Source organism: Nematostella vectensis, chromosome 15, assembly GCF_932526225.1.
Source record: "Nematostella vectensis chromosome 15, jaNemVect1.1, whole genome shotgun sequence".
Classification (NCBI taxonomy): domain Eukaryota; kingdom Metazoa; phylum Cnidaria; class Anthozoa; order Actiniaria; family Edwardsiidae; genus Nematostella; species Nematostella vectensis.
In genome coordinates, this window is record NC_064048.1 from 5,736,961 (window position 1) to 5,753,599 (window position 16,639).

The 16,639-nt window shown below is 38.4% G+C and overlaps 1 protein-coding gene across 1 annotated transcript; it reads right to left on the bottom strand.

Annotated features, from left to right (window-relative positions):
* Nucleotides 1-1,983: 1,983 nt before the first annotated feature.
* On the bottom strand, nucleotides 1,984-14,184 carry LOC125560747 (hemicentin-1-like). The gene is made up of 7 exons (XM_048723079.1): nucleotides 14,080-14,184; nucleotides 13,845-13,948; nucleotides 4,994-5,195; nucleotides 3,967-4,104; nucleotides 3,371-3,541; nucleotides 2,855-3,125; nucleotides 1,984-2,200 (listed from the first exon to the last, which is right to left on the bottom strand). The coding sequence occupies exons 1-7, from the start codon at nucleotides 14,129-14,131 to the stop codon at nucleotides 1,984-1,986; spliced, it is 1,155 nt and encodes a 384-aa protein (XP_048579036.1). The 5' UTR covers nucleotides 14,132-14,184.
* Between the last annotated feature and the right edge of the window lie 2,455 nt (nucleotides 14,185-16,639).

Sequence of the window (16,639 nt, forward strand, 5' to 3'; positions counted from 1 at the left end):
TGATTCCAAAATTGTTTACACTGCTATTCTGGGTCTGTATGACCTGGAATTGATTTGTTTGGCTTCGGGGTGAAAAGACTAAAGATGACTTAAAATATTATAGTGAATTGTACAGTACAAATAGTCCGTACAAAAAAAAACTTTCTACAGACGGGGTAAAAAAAAACATCTGACTTTGGGGAGAGGAGTGTTGACTGGCCCTCCCCTCGTGAATATTTCCCTGGATCTCCCAGAATTCTTTGCAATACGTAAAGGCATCTTCGTGGTTTTACAAGCCTTCAAGGAGTGGACATTGTGTCTTGAGGCCATGGAAATGTACCTGGAGGATCAGAATAAAGGTATCTATTTGTGTCTTGAGCTGTGTTTGCTGATCTCTCTCCCTTGTGTGGTATTTTGAGCGTTTTATTGAGAGGGGTGATTCTGCTTTTCTTTCCTTGTTCGATTTGAAATTTCTCAAAGAACCTGTGCTATTATTTGGCTTAAGAGTAGTTGCCAACACCTTGGTTGGATGCATATGTTCAAGACCTTTTATCCCTTAGACTAATGCCTGAGTATCTTCATCTTGTTGTGTTTATTTTGCATTTATGAATTTTTTGGGTTGTGGGTACTTCCCAAAGCCGGTTCAGGCCGGTTGAGGGGTCAATGTGTTACCCTTTACTGGTAACACCGTCACAAAAACCACCAAAACACCGCTACATTTTTTTAGCGGACCGGGCAAGCCTCAAGGTTGATCCACGATCCACCAGGCTAAGAACGCACATTATGCTCAGGGGTATCAAGCGATTCAATAAAGTAATTAATGTTTCAAATACGGGCTCGTGTTATTCCTCGGTACCTCATCGAGCGGAAGAATCCGCGACACTGAAAATTTTTTGGTTAAAAGCGGGTATTCGTACCATGGCACCTGGGGAGGAGGGGGACATAAAAGGGGAATAATGGTTGTGATACGGGTAGAGGTAGGTGGCAGGGGTGAGGGCGGAAGGGTCATTGTGGGAATAATGCTACATTAAGTGGCGTTGGACTATAAGGAGTGTACAGGATAGTGATGCAATTGTTTTTAAAAGCATCAGTAGAAAAAGTATGAGATATGGGAGACAAAGTTGTGCCATTTTTCTAAAAAAAAATCTAAAAGGGAAATGCCGAAGACTTACCAAATACTTAAATTACTATGCCAAAAATTCACGGGGCGGATCTAGGGGTAGGCCGAGGCAAGAAATACCAGGGAATCCACAGAGGACCAATGACCCCCTCCCCCCCCCCCCCCCTCCCTTCTTGAAATGCTTGCTTCCACCTCGCTCGTTTTGGAACTCCCGGATCCACCCCTACAATCTATTCTTGATTTACAGGCGAACCTTTTATCAAGCTTGGCCAAGTCCTGAGGGTAACCGCAGAACTGTATCTATTATTGATTCTGGGTCGGATTAGAACGACGGAAAACTAGTAACGGGGAGATGACTGCTTCCTTTGGTTATGAGACGGAGCACGTCATTTCTCAGATGACTTCGGTCTCTCATATGAGTCATATGCATGCGCTTGCTTAACCAAATGATCCCAAACAAGGCTTAAAATAAAACCCTTCGTGCTGCGTATTTCCACTTGTACGAATTGATATGCCATATCTTGTTACTATGCCAAATTGTAACCTGATCAATACGCTTTATTCAACTTCTAGCGGGCTCTACTCGAACTCAATTGGGAGCTATCCATTTTTAACTGATATGTTCTTGAAGGCAACTGGGATGCCCCATAAAGAACATAACCTGTTACAGCAATTGGCAAAAAAATACAATCCACATAAATTATTTGTTTTACGGTACTGCGCTTAAAAATAAAAGAATAACATTTTTTTCTGCTCAAACAACATTTATTCAAGGATTGTTTCCGTGAGGAATTTGTTAACATGTGGCCTTGTACATCGGCAAGGGAATAGAGGGTAGAATTTGTGCTTGTTGTTTGGTCGTTACATGCTGTGATCCTCTAGAGCTATTTTTCGTACTTGCCGTACTTGATATAGACATCAACACAGACACTTCCTTCGTTGTCAAACCTTAACAATGATTTGTACAAGGATTCCCCGTACCACACCCTCAGCTCGTCGTTGCCACGAACATGGCACGTATGCTCGCGTTTGAGGACGATTTCGTTGCAATTTTCGTTGTAGCCCTTGAGCTTATACCATTTGTTGTCGGCGGGTTTAAACCTGAAACACGAGAAAAAAGGAAATAAGGGGAGAAGAAATGTGCCATCCTACATTGTCATGTGACAGTGCTATCCTACAAACCTAGATCTCTTACTGACTCTGAGAATGGCGATCAACGTCTCCTTGGTTATTGTTTATAATTGAAAATACAAAGGTTTATTTGCAAGAAAACTTTATTCGTTAATGGCATATCTATGTACAGTCTCTATTGTAATATTTTTTTTTAACCAATTGTAAATTTAGTACTCTAATAAGTAAGGTATCATTAGTGTTATTTATAAAGCTAGTATCATTTTTACTACTTTACTACTAAAGGAAAGGAGGGAAAGGGGAAAAGAAGGAGGGAAAGAAAAGAAGAGAAACAAAAGAGGAGGAAACAAACTAGAGAGGATGGAAAAGGAGAGGAAGAAAAAAGATAAACTAAAGAGGAACTAAGACATAAAGAGATGGGATGAAGGAAAAGTGAAATGATGGAGGAATGACGAGGAAGAAAATGGCGGAGGAAGAGAGGAATGGCTAGTGTGAAGAAAACGAATAGGAAAGATTAAAATACAATTAAGGAAATGGAAATTGAAAAGGGAGAGGAAATTCAAAGGAGGACTAAAAGACGGAAGACACAAAATTAAAAAAAAAAAAAATGCGAGAATTACTTACTCTGCCTGGCCATCTTTTTTTCCTTTTTCAGGCAGAACTATCCGATTCTCAGAGTCGGTAATAAAGGTACTCATATAGAACCCCCACAGCAAAATTGGAGAATTATTGCAGCCCCATTTGCTCCAGTGATTACCGAAAGCACATTGGACTTTACCACTGCGATAAACGAGTTTGATCGAGTGAATGTTTCCCTCGTGTGGCACTCGTACGCTGGCGTGGCGTTCCTTGGCCTCGAAACACACGGGATGATCACCATTCAGCTTTTCATACTCTAAAAAAAGAGATAAAAAAAACGACAAGTTTGTTGAACAGAAGATAAAAAGTTTTTTAAGTTCAGATATTTGATATTTTAAGAGTGTTCAAAGTGAAAAGTAAATATCTCATATATATATATATATATATATATATATATATATATATATATATATATATATATATATATATATATATATATATATATATATATTCCTCCCAAATCTTACGTGGCTACGGGTCTGTAGTCATGACTATGTTTACCTGGGCAGGGTGCTATACCGCATTTCCTAGTCTCCTTGGGATCTCCCCGGCAGTCTCTACCGCCATTTGAGGGTTTGGGGTTGGTGCATGTGCGAGTTCGTGTCTGAGTTCCACCTCCGCAGCTCTTGGTACACGAGGACCAGGAAGAGTAGGCACTCCAGCCGCCGTTAACTGGACAAAAAAGGAAAGAAAATGTGTCGAGTACAAATTAGGATTTAGCTAAAAGCTTGGCATCGAAAACGTATAATATCAAAATATATGTCAGGCTGACAGCTTGGACATTGTGGAAGTTATCACGATCGGATTTTTTCTGGTGACGCCCAGGGCCCATGTTTAAACCAGATTGATCTAATCCGTTAGATTTCCTCTCTACATTTTATGCAGGAAATATATACCGTCTGGGGACTTGCCTTCCTTTTTCTTGAGTATAAGAAATGAATAATCCAGTGTTATGGATTTTTTTTAGAAATAGGCTAAAGTAAAAAGAGTAATGTTTTTTTTTTTGGGGGGGTGGGGGCGGCTCTTAAGGAAAGCATTGGTATTTGTTATAATAACAAAAGGAAATAAAAAAAGAGAAGAACAACCAGTAGACGTACCTCTGCATGGTGTAAGGTTGCATTTCTTTGTCTTCCTTTCTGCCGCAATTGTTCCTTTAGTGCATAAATCGGCACAACTGACCGGCTCAAAGCGAAACTGCTTACCACGGCCGCATGTTTTGCTACAAGTGCTCCACTCTGCAGAGAAAGATATCTATTCAGTTTGCTTCAATCATTATCATCTTTATTATCATCAACATCATCATCAGCATCACCTCAACCACCATTATAATCACTAACAACCGCACATAATACTACTATGTAGGGAATCCAGCTGTTTCGAAAATACTAAGAAACGGACCATTCACTCGTTAAAACTTTGTACAGAAACAACCCGTGTATAAGCGAACATAGCATGAAAAAATATGCTAAAAAAACGTTTTAATTCGAGAAGGAATGCGCCAATCACAAAAAACTAAGAACCTGAGTAAAATACTTATATCTTAAACTCACAATAAGCACCTTTATATAAAAACCTGCGGAGAGGCTACATTGAAAAAATCTATACGCATTTATTTATGTAGTCAAGAAGAGGAAAAAAACGATCATTCAGTCAATTATGGAAGTAAAATCTCATGGCACGGCTGTTATTACGACACCTTTTCAAATCCCATTTTTGCCATCGCACTTCTCACTGTTATCTCTCAGCACACGATTCATGTTGTGTTTTAGGCTAACCTGAGTCATGAAAATTTATGACAAAGTTGCTTTAAAATATACACCTATTTCAAAAAAGGTTGTCAGTGCAAAAGGCGAATGGCAAATAGTAAATGGCAGTTCTAAGCCCGAACGGTGCTTCTGGGTACTAATCATTCGTAAAATTAAAGGTGTTAAATAAAGTCTAGCAATGTCAGAGACATACATTGATGATCTTTAATGGATAATTGTTTGATTTATCCTTATTCTACAGCATTTAGTAGAAATGTAATGAGACCCATGGTTCCTTTCGGTTCTAGAACTGCCATTTGCCAATCGCCATTTGCCGTTTCGCACTGACAACGTTTTTTTTTAAATAGGTATATATTACCTTGCTCTACCATGTAGACATAGTTAGACCAGTGATCGCCAATTCCTAGATTATAGTTCCGGTCAATAACACAGTTGCTTGCACAACCGTGTTTGTTGAAAGTCCCCTTAGGTTCCGCAGATGCCCAGCACTCCTCCTGGTTCTGGATACCAAAGTACAACATGTTCCGGGACCTTGCCATGTCGAGGCAGCTGGTCACCACCTGTCAATCATCAAACAGATGTTGTCGGTTTCAATTTTAAAACAACGTGACTTAAAAATATTAAATTCCAACACAATACTTCTATTTATTACATTGCCCGGCGTTAAACCCATAAACAGAGTCCAAAACAAATACACAACTTTAAATTACTGAGAGGAATATAGCATAAACATAGCACAGCTTTGCTCAGATCAACCAAACTTTTGACCTTCCATCGCACTCTTAACATTTTGCGGTTCCGACACATGACTCCGACACTACAAAGCTCATTTCCGGTAAACATCACCCCTAAAAATTAATATTCATCTGACAACCAAACATGTATTTCACCACGAAATCCTTGTTCGCACGAGCGAATATTTACCGACACATTTTAGGCAGCCGGTTTGGCCGGGAAGATGGAATGACAAAAGCACACTGAGTAATACACTCGAACAACCCTTCTACTACCGATGCAAAATATTAAGAGGATGTGAAAGTAATATTATGTGAGTTTTGAATTTCCTCATGTAGTCGTGCGTACACCCCGGCATGATCTCATGATATGATAGGTCTTTCATTCACCGAAAACAAACATGCCAAAAAATAACTTTAAAACATTTCGCTTCCTATGTAAAGCAGCATGTCCCATCTGTAAAGACTTTCTTTTATGGCTTGTTATGTAAAAATGATTTACCATCAAATGACTACAGTTTTGTTGAAACTCGCATCATGAAATTTCGGCAACTGTAAGAAATTTCGTTATTTGGCTTTGTGGTTTTGGAAGGTATCGATATAGGTTAAACTGTCATCGTCGGGCTAAACTATTTTGGTAAGAAACCGGGAAAACAAAATGTAAAGTTAATGTTTTGTTTCTCTTTGGATGGTAGTTGCTGTGGGGTCCTCTAGCTGCTGACAAAAATTGTTTAATAACTTGGAAAATTGCTTGAAAATGATATGATTAGTTCGAATACACAGAGAGCAAAACAAAAGTCGAAAGTTCAACAAACAGCTATAATGATTATGCAAAATATAGATAGTGATGCACCAGGTCTGTTGTTCCGTAGGATCGAATTTCATTGCGAAATATGATTTTAAATAAGTGAAATACTATAGATCCAATCGTTTACATCAATTGAATTGTTATTTGCGTGTGATTGCCGGTAAAAACCAAGACCAAATTCTCGTTTCTACATGAATATTCCTTTTCAACTTATCAAAATCAAATTTTTTTGCTTTCTAAATTTTTGTTCTGTGCAAAATTGTAATCGCAAAATTAGATTTTTTCGGCATCCAGTATCAATCGCGCGCTCGAATTGGCTTTCTTGAGGTCCGCTATCTTACGATCCGGACCCCGCGATAGCGGTCCGCTCACATACATAGCTCGAAATAATGAGTTGATCTGAAAAATAACCAAAACAGGATTATTAGTACCGAATTAAAAGATATTGACATTTAAACATAATTTTATTTTGTTATATATCTAGAATGATTGAAAATCTTCAAACTCCCTGTCTTTTGAGCATTTCCCGCCATAATGATTTCGCGCGCGAAAACTTCAATTCTGCTGAAATTTTAGGGTTACTAAAAGCAGCAAATCGTCTCTTCATACAAAGAAAAACGCCAAATCAATCTAGGAACTGACATGCATAACCAGTTTAGTTATCCACAAATAAGAGAAGTTCTTCAGTGAAATAGCTTCTTGTATCGTATCGTAAGTGGAGGATTTAGAGCGAAACACGTCAGACATCTCTTTCATTTCGAGTTAAGAACGACGTATCAATTGGGATGAGATTATTCGCAGTGGCTGCTAAATGCCCGACAGTCGGGAAAGGACATCAATTGACTAAATGCAACTGAAATTACGATTTACGAATACATATATATAACAGAAAACATTCAATACCGACAACAAATCTCAATTCAGATTTACTTGTCCTTTACTCAACTAATATAGAATAATCACTAGGTGGACAATTTACTGGGTTATTTGAATAAATTGAAAACGGGCATTTAGTAAATTCAGGACCTTTTATTTGTCGGTCACATCGCCACTGCGAGAAATACATTATTAAAGTCAAATCACAGAGAATGTCTTCATTGGAGGTTCTGTTATCATGGATGATTAAAAGTGATGTGTGGAAATACAAAATAGATTTATGATAGACCAGAGCGACAAAATCGTCACAAACATAAGCGACAGTCAGAAGCGAAACCTCCCCTCGTGTGCGACCATAAGCCCGTAAAGTAAACAAAGTTGGAAATTTATATTGTGGCCTTCGGCCTCCAGAATTTTACCACAACCTCAGTCACGGTATTTTCGATACGGACCTCGACCTCCCCAGCTGCCAAATAGCATATAATTTTTTCGGTGTCGTGTAACCATCAAATCGCGCGCTCTGATTGGCTCTCGTGAGGTCCGGTATCCTACGATCCGGACCCCGCGATACCGGACCGCTCACCTCCAAAGCTCGAGAGTATTTGTAAAATGACCGTCGAAAACTGGATTTTTCACTCCCGAGGTTATAGATCTTCAAACTAAAACGGCATTTTGTTTGTGATTTTATCTAGAATCATTGACTTTACGGAAAATCGGCTTCAAACTCCCTGTGCTTTGACAATTGCAACGCGCACGACAATTTCAAGTTAGCTAAAAGTTCTATTCTCTTTCACTGCGTTCAGCCGAATAGAAAATATTTATTGTCTATACTATGAAATAAGAAAAAACAACATGTAGGAGGATAGCAATCCAGCTGGTTTGGTTTATTGAGTAATAACATCATAGGCGGTCAATATACAATATAATATAAAAATCTATCATCGATCATCTAAGGACACAACCAGTTCGGTGAGCTGGAAGGCTTCAAGTGAATAACGTGACGCCGAAAACTGCATAATAAGGACATACTAGAATCATGTGACCAAAAAAGCACACAAGAAACAACAACAAACCCATTAGTACCAAAAATAAATTCATTTTATTTGGGATACAAAAGGCGGCAAATCGTCTCTTTATACGTTTTTTTACTAAACACACAGACACAAGATATAGCATATAATAGCGAGATTTTGAGGAAATTAAATGAAACATGTTCTCAATAACATATCTTATCAGAGATTTTCTGTTTTGAACCAATCAAAAGGAGCGAACAATAGTTTTATGCTTGCACAAACTTATCTTAACCCATTGACTCCTGGCTATTTTTGAGCTGAATTTACAAAAAACAGACTGAAAACAGATACCCCCCCTATTCTGAGTTTTATACAGCCCGTCAAAGTCAAAAACGGCTGCACCTAGTCAGCGGTACCCAAGCTTTCCAACAGTGCTTTGCGGTCCCCACTTTTAATCCCTCGTCGTTGCGATGAAGCCAGCACAAGTTGATGGTTGTGCTTGTATTTTTCATCAAAAATACAGCTATGAGCATATAAGGAGAGTGTCTCAGGACATAATGAAGTCTTTTGGGGCATAATTGAGTGCTTTGCTTATGGATATTTGCAAGCAAAGGTGGATTCATGATGATTTTTTCTTGTTTGGCTTTGCCTGGATGAGAAAATATTTTTTTAATGAATCACCACAGCTCTCCTAAATTGTCTTTTCTGAAACCAAATTGATTCCAAAATTGTTTACACTGCTATTCTGGGTCTGTTTGACCTGGAATTGATTTGTTTGGCTTCGGGGTGAAAAGACTTATAAAAAAAAACATCTGACTTTGGGGAGAGGAGTGTTGACTGGCCCTCCCCTCGTGAATTTTTCCCTGGATCTCCCAGAATTCTTTGCAATACGTAAAGGCATCTTCGTGGTTTTACAAGCCTTCAAGGAGTGGACATTGTGTCTTGAGGCCATGGAAATGTACCTGGAGGATCAGAATAAAGGTATCTATTTGTGTCTTGAGCTGTGTTTGCTGATCTCTCTCCCTTGTGTGGTATTTTGAGCGTTTTATTGAGAGGGGTGATTCTGCTTTTCTTTCCTTGTTCGATTTGAAATTTCTCAAAGAACCTGTGCTATTATTTGGCTTAAGAGTAGTTGCCAACACCTTGGTTGGATGCATATGTTCAAGACCTTTTATCCCTTAGACTAATGCCTGAGTATCTTCATCTTGTTGTGTTTATTTTGCATTTATGAATTTTTTGGGTTGTGGGTACTTCCCAAAGCCGGTACAGGCCGGTTGAGGGGTCAATGTGTTACCCTTTACTGGTAACACCGTCACAAAAACCACCAAAACACCGCTACATTTTTTTTAGCGGACCGGGCAAGCCTCAAGGTTGATCCACGGTCCACCAGGCTAAGAACGCACATTATGCTCAGGGGTATCAAGCGATTCAATAAAGTAATTAATGTTTCAAATACGGGCTCGTGTTATTCCTCGGTACCTCATCGAGCGGAAGAATCCGCGACACTGAAAATTTTTTGGTTAAAAGCGGGTATTCGTACCATGGCACCGGGTGAGAAGGGGGACATAAAAGGGGAATAATGGTTGTGATACGGGTAGAGGTAGGTGGCAGGCGTGAGGGCGGAAGGGTCATTGTGGGAATAATGCTACATTAAGTGGCGTTGGACTATAAGGAGTGTACAGGATAGTGATGCAATTGTTTTTAAAAGCATCAGTAGAAAAAGTATGAGATATGGGAGACAAAGTTGTGCCATTTTTCTAAAAAAAATCTAAAAGGGAAATGCCGAAGACTTACCAAATACTTAAATTACTATGCCAAAAATTCACGGGGCGGATCTAGGGGTAGGCCGAGGCAAGAAATACCAGGGAATCCACAGAGGACCAATGACCCCCTCCCCCCCCCCCCCCCTTCTTGAAATGCTTGCTTCCACCTCGCTCGTTTTGGAACTCCCGGATCCACCCCTACAATCTATTCTTGATTTACAGGCGAACCTTTTATCAAGCTTGGCCAAGTCCTGAGGGTAACCGCAGAACTGTATCTATTATTGATTCTGGGTCGAATTAGAACGACGGAAAACTAGTAACGGGGAGATGACTGCTTTCTTTGGTTATGAGACGGATCACGTCATTTCTCAGATGACTTTGGTCTCTCATATGAGTCATATGCATGCGCTTGCTTAACCAAATGATCCCAAACAAGGGCTTAAAATAAAACCCTTCGTGCTGCGTATTTCCACTTGTACGTTGATATGCCATATCTTGTTACTATGCCAAATTGTAACCTGATCAATACGCTTTATTCAACTTCTAGCGGGCTCTACTCGAACTCAATTGGGAGCTATCCATTTTTAACTGATATGTTCTTGAAGGCAACTGGGATGCCCCATAAAGAACATAACCTGTTACAGCAATTGGCAAAAAAATACAATCCACATAAATTATTTGTTTTACGGTACTGCGCTTAAAAATAAAAGAATAACAATTTTTTTCTGCTCAAACAACATTTATTCAAGGATTGTTCCCGTGAGGAATTTGTTAACATGTGGGCTTGTACATCGGCAAGCAAAAAGAGGGTAGAATTTGTGCTTGTTGTTTGGTCGTTACATGCTGTGATCCTCTAGAGCTATTTTTCGTACTTGATATAGACATCAACACAAACACTTCCTTCGTGGTCAAGCTCGAACAATGTACTGTACAAGACTTTCCCGTACCACACCCTCAGCTCGTCGTTGGCACGGACATGGAACCTATGCTCGCGTTTGAGGACGATTTCGTTGGAATTTTCGTTGTAGCCCCTGAGCTTATACCATTTGTTGTCGAGGAGTTTAAACCTGAAACACGAGAAAAAAGTAAATAAGGGGAGAAGAAATGTGCCATCCTACATTGTCATGTGACAGTGCTATCCTACAAACCTAGATCTCTTACTGACTCTGAGAATGGCGATCAACGTCTCCTTGGTTATTGTTTATAATTGAAAATACAAAGGTTTATTTGCAAGAAAACTTTATTCGTTAATGGCATATCTATGTACAGTCTCTATTGTAATATTTTTTTTAACCAATTGTAAATTTAGTACTCTAATAAGTAAGGTATCATTAGTGTTATTTATAAAGCTAGTATCATTTTTACTACTTTACTACTAAAGGAAAGGAGGGAAAGGGGAAAAGAAGGAGGAAAAAGAAAAGAAGAGAAACAAAAGAGGAGGAAACAAACTAGAGAGGATGGAAAAGGAGAGGAGGAAAAAGAAAATCTAAAGAGGAACTAAGACATAAAGAGATGGGATGAAGGAAAAGTGAAATGATGGAGGAATGACGAGGATGAAAATGGCGGAGGAAGAGAGGAATGGCTAGTGTGAAGAAAACGAATAGGAAAGATTAGAATACAATTATAGAAATGGAAATTGAAAAGGAAGAGGAAATTCAAAGGAGGACTAAAAGACGGAAGACACAAAATTTTAAAAAAATGTGAGAATTACTTACTCTGCCTGGCCATCATCTTGTCCTTTTTCTGGCAGAACTATCTCATCCCGAGAGTCGGTAATAAACGTACCCATATAGAACCCGGGCAACTTAACTGGCAAATTATTGCAGCCCCATTTGCTCCCCTGCCCAAAGCCGCCACATGTGACTTTACCACTGCGATGAACGAGTTTGATCGAGTGAATGTACCCCTCATGTGGCACTTGTACGCTGGCGTAAACCCGTTTCTTGGCCTCGAAACACACGGGAAGATCACCATTCAACTTTTCATACTCTAAACTGAAAAACCAAAACAAAAAGAGATTAAAAAACGACAGGTTTGTTGAACAGAAGATAAAGCGTTTTTTTAAGTTTAGATATTTTAAAAGTGTTCAAAGTGAAAAGTAAATATCTTTTCACGATCGGATTTTTTCTGGTGATGTCCAGGGCCCATGTTTAAACCAGATTGATCTAATCAGTTAGATTTCCTCTCTACATTTTATGCAGGAAATATATACCGTCTGGGGACTTGCCTTCCTTTTTTTTTTTTAAGTATAAGAAATGAATAATCCACGAATAATCCAGTGTTATGGATTTTTCTTAGAAATAGGCTAAAGAAAAAAGAGTAAAGTTGTTTTGGGGATGGGGGGGGGGGGGTGGGGGGCTCTTAAGGAAAGCATTGGTATTTATTATAATAACAAAAGGAAATAAAAAAAGAGAAGAACAACCAGTAGACGTACCTCTGCATGGTGTAAGGTTGCATTTCTTTGTCTTCCTTTCTGCCGCAATTGTTCCTTTAGTGCATAAATCAGCACCACTGACCGGCTCAAAGCGAGACTGCTCACCACTGCCGCATGTTTTGCTACAATGGCTCCACTCTGCAGAGAAAGATATTTATTCAGTTTGCTTCAATTATTATCATTTTTATTAAAATCAACATCATCATCAGCATCACCTCAACCACCATTATAATCACTAACAACCGCACATAATACTACTTTGTAGGGAATCCAAATGTTTCGAAAATACTTAGAAACGGACCATTCATTTGTTAAAACTTTGTACAAAAACAACCCATGTATAAGCGAACATAGCATGAAAAAAATGCTAAAAAAACTATTTTAATTCGAGAAGGAATGCACCAATCACAAAAAACTAAGAACCTGAATAAAATACTTATATCTTAAACTCACAATAAGCACCTTTATATAAAAACCTGCGGAGAGGCTACATTGAAAAAATCTATACGCATTTATTTATGTAGTCAAGAAGAGGAAAAAAACGATCATTCAGTCAATTATAGAAGTAAAATCTCATGGCACGGCTGTTATTACGACACCTTTTCAAATCCCATTTTTTCCATCGCACTTCTCTCTGTTATCTCTCAGCACACGATTCATGTTGTGTTTTAGGCTAACCTGAGTCATGAAAACTTGTGACCAAGTTGCTTTAAAATATACACCTATTTCAAAAAAGGTTGTCAGTGCAAATGGCGAATGGAAAATAGTAAATGGCAGTTCTAAGCCCGAACGGTGCTTCTGTGTACTAATCATTCATAAAATTAAAGGTGTAAAATAAAGTCTTGCAATGTCAGAGACATACATTGATGATCTTTAATGGATAATTGTTTGATTTATCCTTATTCTTCAGCATTTAGTAGAAATTTAATGAGACCCATGGTTCCTTTCGGTTCTAGAACTGCCATTTGCCAATCGCCATTTGCCGTTTCGCACTGACAACGTTTTTTTGAAATAGGTATATATTACCTTGCTCTACCATGTAGACATAGTTAGACCAGTGATCGCCAATTCCTAGATTATATTTCCGGTCAGTAACACAGTTGCTTGCACAACCGTGTTTGTTGAAAGTCCCCTTAGGTTCCGCAGATGCCCAGCACTCGTGCTCGTTCTGGATACCAAAGTACAACATGTTCCGGGACCTTGCCATGTCGAGGCAGCTGGTCACCACCTGTCAAATATCAAACAGATGTTGTCGGTTTCTATTTCAAAACTTGGCTGGCGTCAGAGAAGAGAGAAAGAAGAGCATTTTCTATATAATAATCTGTCTCGTAGGCTTTCTCCGTTAATCTTTTTATACATCTAAGATGCTCGAAAATGTTTTGAAAAACACAAAACAGACCAATAAGATCGACAAGAGTTAGATAAAATATGATAAAAGGCGTTTTCTTTGTTTGTACCGTCTCATAGTTTCTCACGTCAAACATTTGGCTAGAAAAAGGGTCCGGAGAAATTAGACAAATAAAACAAAATAGGATTTTCACCGTTTGGTTCTTTTTTTTTTTTTTTTCTTTGTATGTGTACCTGTTTAGCGTTTTCTCCGTTGAATCTTACAACATTTCCAAGATGATCTTTCAGACCTCGGTTATTAGCTGTATCGCTGAAGCAACCCAAAGGAACAATGGAACCTAGAAAAAGCAAACACATTTTTGGATGCACAGTGGAAGTATTTGATTGAATTAGCTATCGGGAAAGGATGTGCAACTCGACATTGAGGGTGAGTTTAAAATGTGGTCGTGATCCACAATTTCCTTCTTACCTTTAGTTACAGCGGCAAGCACGGCGAGGAAGAGCAGGACACCTATCTTCATGATGATTCCAGTCAGATGTGTTCCAAAATATGATATGTTCACATACGAAGGAGGCTGACTTTATACCATCTATGGAATGTAAAATGCATGATTTGATAAGCAATCAAAATTGATATTTACCAAACAATTTTTCAATTATTAGGAATTGACCACTGAGGCAATGAAAATCTCAAATAAAGCAATCTTTCTAGAATCACGGGGCCAATGGGGATACTTTGATTCAACTTGTGTTGCTTGGGAACTGACGAATATGGTGAAAAACTAAATTCTCAACGTTTGAAAAGATATTTTTCCATTTCTAACTAAAATAAAAAAAGAAAAGACTACACAAGCAAATATTTGTTAGAAAACCTCCACGGTTAAAATGTAATCCTCCAAAAATAAAGAATATTGTACAGTGTTGTTTACTTAGATTTGTTTTTTAAACTATGTTACAGTAAATCGGGGGACAATATCAAAACGACGACTTGCCTGCACTTTTAGGCAGTGGGTGAATCTAGAGCCTTTGGATAAATCACTTTCTCATCGGAAAAAAATTCAGCTGAACATAGCTTGAAATAAAGTCACGGTTTTTTTTTACAGAAATAGAAAAAAATATTGGCCTTTTCCATGCCCAAACGCACGTCGGTTTTGCCATAGTCATGGGTGGAGATAATTTGCGATTTCTTTAACGGAATGCTAGAGCTGTGAACTAAAGATTTACAGCGTAGCTGGTGTAAGAAACCTCTTGGTAATGGAGGGCCACAATATTCTCAGTTGTGGGTTTTTATGTAAGAAGAATCTAATATAGCAACTACAGCTGAACATAGCTTGAAATAAAATCACGTTTTTTTTACAGAAATAGAAAAAAATATTGGCCTTTTCCATGCCCAAACGCACGTCGGTTTTGCCATAGTCATGGGTGGAGATAATTTGCGATTTCTTTAACGGAATGCTAGAGCTGTGAACTAAAGATTTACAGCGTAGCTGGTGTAAGAAACCTCTTGGTAATGGAGGGCCACAATATTCTCAGTTGTGGGTTTTTATGTAAGAAGAATCTAATATAGCAACTACAGACTAGCAAAAACGTTCCAGCTCAGGTGATGGGGTCCAACCCTCCAGCGACACTACACTAAATCAAGGTGGGATAGCCTCTCCGCAGGAATATCAATTCGAAGAAGCGTGTTTTCCTTCTTTCTTTGTAAATATATCTTTTGTAAATATCATCGCTGTCTGAAACTATCCCTTTATTTAAACGATTTTCAAAGTAAAGTCATGGCAATAACAGTAGATCTCAATAATAGAAAATATTGAAAAGAAGCGGGATAGGATACTTGGAACTGATGAAAATGGTGATAAAAGTTGACGTTTTAAAATTTGTCAAGTAAAAAAATTAAAATAAGTTAAGGAATTGAGACCAAGATCTTAAAAATAGACCATTCACGAAATATAGGCAATTATCAATCGACTACAGTTTGGTAAAACGCGCATAGTGATACATGAAATTCGGCAATTCACTTGCATTTTTGGAAGGTATCGTTATAGGTTAAACTGTCATCGTCGGGCTAAACTATTTTGGTAAGAAACCGGGAAAACAAAATGTAAAGTTAATGTTTTGTTTCTCTTTGGATGGTAGTTGCTGTGGGATCCTCTAGCTGATGACAAAAATTGTTTAATAACTTGGAAAATTGCTTGAAAATGATATGATTAGTTCGAATACACAGAGAGCAAAACAAAAGTCGAAAGTTCAACAAACAGCTATAATGATTATGCAAAATATGGATAGTGATGCACCAGGTTTGTTGTTCCGTAGGAACGAATTTCATTGCGAAAGATGATTTTAAATAAGTGAAATAAAATAGATCCAATCGTTATCTTACATCAATTATATTGTTATTTGCGTGTGATTGCCGGTAAAAACCAAGACCAAATTCTCTTTTGCTTTCTAAATTTTTGTTCTGTGCAAAATTGTTATCGCAAAATTAGATTTTTTCGGCATCCAGTATCAATCGCGCGCTCGAATTGGCTTTCTTGAGGTCCGCTATCTTACGATCCGGACCCCGCGATAGCGGTCCGCTCACCTACATAGCTCGAGTTGATCTGAAAAATAACCAAAACTAGATTTTTAGCACCAAATTATTGGATAATTTTATTTTGTCATTTTATCTGGAATGATTGACTTTACGGAAAATCTTCAAACTCCCTGTCTTTTGAGCATTTCCCGCCATAATGATGATCGCGCGCGAAAACTTCAAGTCTGCTGAAATTTTATTTGGGTTACTAAAAGCAGCAAATCGTCTCTTCATACAAAGAAAAACGCCAAATCAATCTAGGAACTGACATGCATAACCAGCTTAGTTATCCACAAATAAGAGAAGTTCTTCAGTGAAATAGCTTTTTGTACCGTATCGTAAGTGGAGGATTTAGAGCGAAACACGTCAGACATCTCTTTCATTTCGAGTTAAGAACGACGTATCAATTGGGATGAGATTATTCGCAGTGGCTGCTAAATGCCCGACAGTCGGGAAA